Source organism: Colletes latitarsis, unplaced genomic scaffold (genome assembly GCF_051014445.1).
Source record: "Colletes latitarsis isolate SP2378_abdomen unplaced genomic scaffold, iyColLati1 scaffold0027, whole genome shotgun sequence".
Taxonomy (NCBI): Eukaryota; Metazoa; Arthropoda; class Insecta; order Hymenoptera; family Colletidae; genus Colletes; species Colletes latitarsis.
Genome location: NW_027488377.1, coordinates 537,325 through 547,202, shown reverse-complemented (window position 1 = coordinate 547,202; position 9,878 = coordinate 537,325). Strand labels below are relative to the sequence as shown.

The window sequence follows — 9,878 nt, the reverse complement described above, 5'->3', positions numbered from 1 at the left end:
GGCTAGTAAGAAAGCAGTTAGCTAGTAAGCAAGCTGTTAGCTAGTAAGCATGCAGTAAGCTAGATACCAAGCAGTCAGCACGTATGCAATCTGTGATCTATTAAGCTAGCAGGAAGCTAGTAAGTAAGCAGCATGCTAGTAAGCAAGCTGGTAACTAGTAGGAATGCTGTATGCAAGTAGGCAAGCAGTATTGCTAGAAAGCACGCAGTCAGCTGGTAAGCAAGCAGTGAGCTAGTGAGCGAGGAGGAAGCAGTATGCTAGTTAGCATGCAGTAAGCTAGTTAGAAACATGTAAGCATGTAAGCATGCAACAGGCTAGTAAGCAGCCAATTAGCTTGTAAGCAAGCAGTAAGCTAGTATGCAAGCAGTGAGCTAGTAAGCGAGCAGTAAGCTAGTAGGCAAGCAGGAAGCTTGTAAGAAAGCTAATAGCTAGTAAGGAGGTAGTAAGATTGCAAGCAAGCAGTCAGCTTGTAAGAAAGCAGCGAGACAGTGAGTGAGGAGGAAGCTAGTAGGCAAGCAGCTGGCTAGTAAGGAAGCAGTATGCTACTAAGCAAGTAGTAAGCTAGTAAGCAAGGTGTGAGCTAATAAGCGAGGAGTAAGATGGTAAGGTAGCAGTATGCTAGAAGGCAAACAGTAAGCTAGGAAGCAAGCAGCAAGTTAGTAAGCAAGAAGTAAGCTAGAAAGTAGGCAGCAGGCTAGTAAGGAAGCATTTATCTATTAAATAATGTAGGGAACCGTGCCGGCAAAATTATCCAAATTTAAATATTAAAAACGCGTATAAATTTCTGCCGAACAACGAATCGTTCGTTGTCCGGCACGAGCAACAAAAAACCGTCAACACGCGGCGAGCGAACGGCCGACCAGCTGATGGGTGAACAACCGAAAAGCGAGAAAACAATAACGAGGAAAAGAGAAAGACTAAAAGTTCGGCAACCGCGAACGTATGTGTGCATGTGTTAAACTAAATAAATACGAGCAAGCCGCGAGGGATAGGGTAGAAATTGTTGAGCGTGTCGAGAGACAAAGAATAAAAAGAGTGTGAATATAGTATCTGATAAATCGATTAATTTTGTAACTAAACCACCGCTGCCCAAAAAAAAAATCCTACAAATTGGGGGCTCAGCCGGGATTGACAGTAGCAATAGCGGCCAAAGGTTAGTAAAATCGGTTTATTAGGGATTAGTGAGTTTCAGTTTAAGAATTGAAGAGAGGAAATATATCTTAAAAAATGAATCCAAACGATCTAACTGTGGTCGAACTAAAAGATAGACCGAGGGAACTGGGATATTCTAGTTCAGGAACTAAAACAGAATTAGTTCGACGATTGCGGGAGGCAGATCTATCAGGATCAATTACCCTAGACCTTCCAAGGACACGCGGTGCCATAGACGACACTGAAAACGCATGTGCTGCGGAGGCACGTGCTATCGAAACGGTGGTTCCGAATGATTTAAAAGAAGACGATGGTAAGCGAAGCAGAGAATCACTCGAACGAGAGTTAGAATTGGTTCGACGAGAATTAGAATTGCTGAGATCCCTTCGCGGTACAAACATTCCGAATGAAAGGCCACAGTTTGAGAGCGCAGTGAGAACACCGGTATTTATCGATAACGGACCGCGAGTGAACGTTGCAACGGTGGCAGATTTGCTGAGCATCTACAAAGGAGAAGTGGGTGAATATGAAAATTGGGAGAAACAGCTGCATATGATATGCAGAAACTATGAACTGGATGCTCGTCAAGTGAAGACGTTAATCAGTATGCAACTCAAGGGGAAGGCTCTCGAATGGTTCTACTCGAGACCCGAACACATCGAAATGAGTGTCGAAGAATTGTTGATAGAGCTCAGAGGGATGTATCATCATCGACAGAACCGAATAGCACTCCGAAGGGCATTCGAAGAACGAGTATGGAGGCGGAACGAAACCTTTCATGAATATGTCCACGAAAAGGTAATAATGGGAAATAAAGTACCGATAGCAGAAGACGAGCTTGTTGATTACCTTATCGATGGTATACCTGATGTAAATCTAAGGGATCAGGCACGAATTCATAAATTCCGCACAAAAACCGATCTGCTCGAAGCATTTGAGCAGATAAGTCTACGAGATAGAAGCCAGAGCAACACGGTTCAGAAGGCGAGATTCGGAAGCAGCGGATACAAGCGACCATCGACCACGAGGAACGAGATGACCGAGAGGACCGAGAGGAGGCAGGATTTCCGAGGCACGAGACGTTTCTGCTACAACTGCGGTTCACCAGAGCACATGAGTGATAAGTGTCCGACGAAAAACGAGGGCGCTAAGTGCTTCAGGTGCCAAGAACGGGGACATATCGCGGTGCAATGTCCCAAAGCGCGGGACACAGCAACGGTGAACGATGTAGCGTCTCAGGTAACACAAAAAAAATGTATAAAAGATGTTGAGATAAACGGTTATCATATCGAAGCACTGATTGACACTGGGAGCGATTTTTGTTTAATGCGTGCTGATCAGTACATACAGTTAGGAGCTCCGCGATTACAGCATAAAGAGGTCAAGTTCACAGGAGTAGGCTCTACGAATACGACATTAGGCGAATTTTACGGAAAACTAACCGTCGACGGCAACTCCTATACGGTCCTCATACGCGTAGTTTCAGATTCACTAATGAGTCATCAATTGATTATAGGAACAGATTTTCTTGAAACTGTTGAGCTCCGCCTAAGGAACGGTAATATTTCCATCAGTCCCTCCGATAAAACAGTCGTTAACGATTTACCGGAGATATATCAAATAAATATAGTAGAAGAGACGAAAGAGAAAGCCGATGTTTCGCACATCCCCGCCGAACATCAACGGGTAATAGAAAATTTGGTCGAAAATTACGAACCCGCGAAAACTAAAGAGATCGGTGTCCAAATGTCAATCGTGCTTAAGGATGATGAACCTATTTATCAAAGAGCGAGGCGATTATCGCCTTCAGAGCGAGACATTGTTAATGAGCAGATACAGGAATGGTTGGACGAAGGCATAGTTCAACCCTCACTATCAGAATACGCAAGCCCGATAGTCCTTCGCCCGGTCGCGTGGCGTCGCGGGCGGCCGCCTCGGCGTGGCGGATGACCTAGGCTGGGAGGGGGGTCCTGAGGGGACCCTCCTCCCGCCAGGCGGCGCCGGGTCGGACCGGTTGGGGGTAGAAGTGCCTCCCCCTACCGGTCCGACGCAAGGGGAGGCACCCTCGGCGGTCTGGTGCGGCCATGAACGCCCGGCCGCCGAGGGGTGGAAACGGGGTCGCGGGCGGTTGCGAGTTGGGGCTCGCAGCCGCCACTAAACGCGGCCCCGGGACGGATAGCGGCGGGATGGAGTGGCCCCGTCCCGCCGCTATGAGGCAGTGTGTCTACTGGGGGGACCGATTGTCCCCCCGGGGGATGGGCGCGAAAGCGCGGGCACGGGGAGGATACCGGAAGAATGCTTCGAGCGATTCCCGGTATCCTCCCAAAGCGTGCCGAAGGGTCACCGTGGGGTTTTTAGTGGGTAGGTCCCGCGCCTGTCGTTGTACGGGCGCGGGGAATCCCACACACCCCTCCCACCTCTCCCCAAGGAGGTGGGAGGGAGTCTTTCGAAGATTTTCCCCACGACAAAAAAAAAAAAAAAAAAAGCCCGATAGTCCTAGTTAAGAAAAAGAACGGTTCCATTAGATTATGCGTAAATTACAGACTCGTAAATAAAAAAATTGTTAAAGACCGATATCCATTGCCTCTCATAGATGATCAAATAGACTCGTTACAAGGCGCGAAATATTACAGCACTTTAGATTTGCAAAATGGATTTTTCCATGTCCCCGTAGAGCAGAATAGTCGAAAGTACACAGCTTTCATAGTCCCTGATGGACACTACGAATTTCTCAAAGTTCCCTTCGGTCTTTGCAATTCCCCGGCAGTCTTTCAAAAATACGTAAATGCGGTCTTTAAAGAGTTGATTCGAAAAAAAGTTGTTTTGACGTACTTAGACGACCTAATAATACCTTCGTTCGAGTTTGAGGACGGCTTAAAAAATCTCAGACTTGTTTTGAGTACCGCCAGTGATGCAGGCTTACGAATAAATTGGAGAAAATGTAGTTTGCTACAAGACACGGTCGAGTTTTTAGGATACATAATTAAAAACGGACAAATACGTCCTTCCGAACACAAAACGGGGGCAGTTAAGAGATTTCCGGAACCAACAAATACGCGACAATTACAGAGCTTTCTTGGACTAACCGGCTATTTCCGGAAATTTATTTCCCACTACTCGCTGATAGCGAGACCATTATCTGATTTGTTGAAAGCAGATGCCAAATTCACATTTGGCGAGGAACAGAAAAATGCCTTCATCCACCTGAAAGAAATCCTAAGCAGCAAACCGGTATTAAATTTGTATAGAGCGTGCGCGGAAACACAACTACACACAGACGCATGTATGTATGGCTATGGGGCAATTCTGTTGCAAAAAGATGAGAAAGATCACGCGTTTCATCCTATTTACTATGCGAGCGGAAAAACCACGTCGGCCGAAAGAAATCACACGAGTTACGAATTAGAGGTCCTCGCGATTATAAAAGCCCTCAAAAAGTTTAGAGTATACTTACTAGGATTACCATTCAAAATCGTAACTGATTGCCGGGCTTTTGCATTAACCATGAAAAAAAAAGATCTGTGTGTGCGAGTAGCCAGATGGGCTCTCCTTTTAGAGGAGTTCGACTACGTCATCGAACATCGGCCGGGAAAAAATATGATGCACGTGGACGCGTTAAGTCGACACCCGCTGCCGTCGTGCATGATTGTAGAAAGTCAAAGAGGGGGGTTAACGATGAATCTGCAACGAGTGCAGCGCAGCGATACCGATTTAATTAGAATCATTGATCTCGCGGAACAGAACAAAATTTCGGGTTACGAGGTTCGAGGCGGATTATTATTCAATGAACTCGACGATGATTTCAAACTAGTAGTCCCAAAACAAATATTTACACAAATAATTCGGCAAGCGCATGAAAGAGGGCACTTCTCCGTAAATAAGACTGAGGCACTCTTGAAAAAAGATTATTGGATTCCCAATGCAAGAGAAAAAATAGACAGAGTTATCCGAAACTGCATTGCATGTATATTAGCTGAAAAGAAGCACGGTAGACAGGAAGGATATTTAAATCCCATAGAAAAAGGAGAAGTGCCACTCGACACGTTTTACGTAGACCACTTGGGGCCACTCCCTTCCACTAAGGAAAGTTACAAACACATATTTGTAGTCGTCGATTCGTTTTCAAAGTTCGTGTGGCTATATGCAACGAAAAGCACGAGTAGCGCGGAAGTAATCACAAGACTTCGAAAGCAAGCTACAATTTTCGGAAACCCGCGACGCATAGTGTCCGATCGAGGGACTGCATTTACATCCAAAGAATTCACGAATTATTGTATGGAAGAAAACATAACGCATTCCCTCGTGACGACCGGCATACCGAGAGCCAATGGGCAAGTCGAGCGCGTGAACCGAACATTGATACCTCTTTTAACGAAACTGTCTAATCCGGAAAAAGGCGAATGGTACCGCTATCTGGATAAGGCGCAGCAATTTTTAAATATTACAATACATCGAAGCATTGGCACCTCGCCATTCCAACTATTGTTCGGCAAACGAGCGCGACTAAAAGACGATCCCCAAATGAGAGAAATGTTAGAAAAAGAGTGGACCGATATGTTTGAAAACAACCGAGAAGAGCTGAGAGCCCACGTGAAAGAAAGTATAGCTAAGATACAAAAAGAAAATCGAAAAACGTACAATAAGAAACGTACGGATGCGAAAATTTACCGCATTGGCGATACAGTGGCGATTAGACGAGTACAACAAGGGCCCGGTTTAAAATTAGCTAATAAATATTTCGGACCGTACAACGTAATCAAGGTAATGCGTAACAACAGGTACCTCGTGGAAAGAACTGGCGAACATGAAGGGCCGTTACAGACATCAAGAACGGCCGACTACATGAAACCGTGGACCGAGGAAGAGAGCGATGCATCTGACAACGAAAGCGACGACTCCGGAGACGTTCGAGGGCGAACGTCTGTGCAGGATGGCCGAATGTAGGGAACAGTGCCGGCAAAATTATCGAAATTTAAATATTAAAAACGCGTATAAATTTCAGCCGAACAACGAATCGTTCGTTGTCCGGCACGAGCAACAAAAAACCGTCAACACGCGGCGAGCGAACAGCCGACTAGCTGATGGGTGAACAACCGAAAAGCGAGAAAACAATAACGAGGAAAAGAGAAAGACTAAAAGTTCGGCAACCGCGAACGTATGTGTGCATGTGAAAAACTAAATAAATACGAGCAAGCCGCGAAGGATAGGGTAGAAATTGTCGAGCGTGACGAGAGACAAAGAATAAAAAGTGTGTGAATATAGTATCTGATAAATCGATTAATCTTGTAACTAAACCACCGCCGCCCAAAAAAAAAATCCTACAATAAGCAGTAAGCTAGTGAGGAAGCAGTGTGCTAGTAAGCAAGGAGCAAACAAGTAAGCAACCAGTAAGCTAGGAAGCAAGCAGCAGGCTAGAAAGGAAGAAAGTACCTAGTATGAAAGCAGTATGCTAGTAAGCAAGCAGTAAGCTAGAAAGCAAGCAGTAAGCGATTAAGCTAGCAGTAAGCTAGTAAGCAAACTGTAATCTAGTAAGCAAACAGTGAGCCAGTAAGCGAGCAGGAAGCAAGTAAGGAAGCAGTATGCTAGAAAGCAAGCAGTTAGCTAGCAAGAAAGCAGTAAGCTAGTAAGCATCCAGTGAGCTAGTAAGCGAGGTGGAAGATAGTAAGGAAGCAGCTTGATAGTAAGCAAGCTGTAAGATTGTATGCAACCAGTCTACTTGTAAACAAACAGTAAGCTAGAACTCAAGCAGCAACTTAGTAAGCAAGCCGTATGTTAGTCAGCAAGCAGTGAGATAGTAAGCGAGCTGGAAGCTAGTAAGGATAGCAGTATGCTAGTAAACAAGCAGTAAGATAGTAAGAAACGAGAAAGCTTTAAGCAAGCACTAAACTAGAAAGCAAGCAGGAGGCCAGTAAGAAAGTAGTTAGCTATTAAGGAAGCAGTATGCCAACCAACAAGCAGTAAGTTAGATAGCAAGCAGTAAGCTGGCATGAAAACAATTAGCATGTAAGCAAGCAGTAACCTAGGATGCAAGCAGTGAGCTAGAAAGCGAGGAGGATGCTAGTAAGCAAGCAGTAAGCTTGTAAGCAAGATGAAAGCTTGTAAGCAAGCAGTGAACTAGTAAGCGAGCTGTGAGATAGTGAGCGAGGAGGAAGCTAGTAGGGAAGCAGTATGCTTGAAAGCAAGCAGCGGGCTAGTAAGCGAGCAGTAAGCGAGTAAGCGAGCTGTAAGCTAGTAAGCAAGCAGTAAGCTAGTAGGCAAGCAGCTGGCTAGAAAGAAAGCAGTATGCCAGTAAGCAAGCTGTAAGCTAATAACCAAGCAGTAGGCTGGTATGCAAGCAGTGAACTGGTATGCAAGCAGTGAGCTAGTAAGCGAGCAGGGAGATAGTAGGGAAGCATTATGTTAGCAAGCAAGCAGGGACCTTGTATGGGAGCAGAATGCTACTAAGCAACCAATATGGTAGTAAGCAAGCAGGAAGCTAGTAAGGGAGCAGTAAGCTAGTAAGCAAGCAATAAGATACTAAGCAAACAGTAAGCCTGTAAGCAAGCAGCAGGCTAGTCAGAAAGCTGCTAGCTAGTATGAAAGCAGTATGCTAGTAAGCAAGCTGTAAGCTAATAACCAAGCAGCATGCTAGTATGCAAGCAGTAAGTTAAAAAGCAAGCAGCAGGCTAGTAAGCATGCAGTGAACGAGAAAGCAATCAGGAGGCTAATAAGAAACCAGCTTGCTAGTAAGCAAGCAGTTAGCTATTAAGAAACCATCTAGCTAGTTAGCAAGCACTAAGCTAGTAGGCAAGCTGTAGGCTAGTAACAAAGCAGTAAGTTAGTGACAAAGCAGTAAGTTAGTTACGATGCAGTAAGCTAGTAAGCAAGCAGTAAGCTAGTAAGCAGCCAGTAAGCTAGTAAGCAAGCAGCAGGCTAGTAAGAAAGCAGTAGGTTAGTGAGCAAGCAACAAGCTAGTAAGCAAGCTGTGTGCTAGTAAGCAAGCAGTGAGCTAGTAAGCGAGGAGGAAGCTAGAAAGCAAGTAGTAAGCTAGAAAGCAAGAAGCAAGCTAGTGAGCAAGCAGTGCGCTAGTAAGGAAGCAGCTGGCTAGTAAGAAAGCAGTATGCTTGTATTGAGAATCTATCTTTGTGACAGATTTCCCCAATCGCTTACCGCAGAAAGAAGAAAGAATAAATTGATGAAACGGTATAATGTGTAAGACACGGAGGCGACAAAATATGTGGAAGTCTTTTCTCCGCGGTCAGGGTTGTCGCACGCCTAACTTCAAACCGAGAAAAATCCCGGCTATATATGCGTCGCCTAATGGTCGGCAGACCTATTAATTGTACGACATGACCTAGGCCGCCGTCGAACAGAGAAAAATCGCGAATATTCGGAAATACAAAATATATCTATTCTCAACACTCCCACTTATTTTGAATGCCCGCTGATATTTAATTTTTCTCTCGTGTAGCAAAACGGCTGTGTTTAAAGATTTTGATAATGCCTAGCGATTGTCCTCGGCCACGATTACTGTTAATCCTGTTAGCGTACAATAATCGGGAGATTATCTCTAAGAGAATTTGTACAGCGAGCAGTGATAGAAAAACGCGTTTATTACTAGTTTTTCTGGCATCGGTAACGGCTCATTACCTTCGATTCGAGTGTGCTAACGCTGTTGATGACGCCAGTACCGTGAGAGGGTAGTGTGCGAAGAATCAGACGGAGAAAGACTGCCGAAATTTAGACAGCGCCGCGTAACGACTAATTAGAGTAACGCGGCCGCGTCTTCGGCTGTCAATCCGCGCAGTCCTACGTAGACTTCCAACTAGAGCGGATCGGCTCCCAATTGCACTCGAACGGAAAGATTTACAAAAGGAAAGTTCTCATTGTTTAATATTCAGAACGATTCTGCCTGTAGTTAAAGGGTGTAAAGAGTAGATGTTCAGTCTGGTGCGGGTCCACTGATTGACCTCGCACAGCTGAGAATTCGATAAAACTCGAGAAAAGTGTGGAAATAATCCGCCTTTTCCTTGACAAACGGATCGGTTTAGATTCGGTCAAGTATGCCCCGGAATCTTGTATGGGATTTCCCAAATTGAGATTCCACGAAGTCAATTCTGCGACAGGAGATCGAGAAAATACACCAGTAAGGTGTTCGATATCTTGTGGAGTGATCGAGAATATACACCAGTAAGGTGTTCGATCCCTCCGTGCAGAATTGAGCGGTCGTCTCGATCGTATAAACGATCGAGACATAAGAAAGTTGGCAAAATTACGTTTCAATTTTCTTGTGATTACCGCCAGGCTGAGGAGACACTAAAGGGAGGCACCTACGTGGTGAACCATCCAGGTGGGTCCATTGTAGCCGTGTCGACGTCCACAAAGGACGCCTGACTTTTCCTGTCTGCGAGTCCTCACTCCTACAGATCCCGCCGGTGTAACGTTTACAGGAGCACCTGTGCGGAGGAGAAACGGAGTCGTGGGTCAGGCCCCCACGTGGTTCAAATACTGCTAAGTGCAACGAATAGATGTGCAACGTGCAGTGAACCACGTGCAGTCGGGCTCCGTAGTGCAACCCCTGACCAATAAGTCGTCTGTTGAAGCAGCCAAGAGCAGCCACAGTTCGACGGTTGGGCTGTTGCACTGCACTGCATTTCGACGCATAGACTCAGTGGACAGACTCACGGGAAGTGTGCATTTGGAGCCTTACAACCTCCACTTGCAATCCCGTTCACAAGGTAATCGAT

At 45.5% G+C, this 9,878-nt stretch overlaps 1 protein-coding gene across 1 annotated transcript; it reads left to right on the top strand.

Annotated features, from left to right (window-relative positions):
- Positions 1-1,227: 1,227 nt before the first annotated feature.
- On the top strand, positions 1,228-6,096 carry LOC143350734 (uncharacterized). The gene is made up of 2 exons (XM_076782744.1): positions 1,228-3,007; positions 3,989-6,096. Exons 1-2 carry the CDS (start codon positions 1,228-1,230, stop codon positions 6,094-6,096), a joined length of 3,888 nt encoding a protein of 1,295 aa, XP_076638859.1.
- Positions 6,097-9,878: the final 3,782 nt, after the last annotated feature.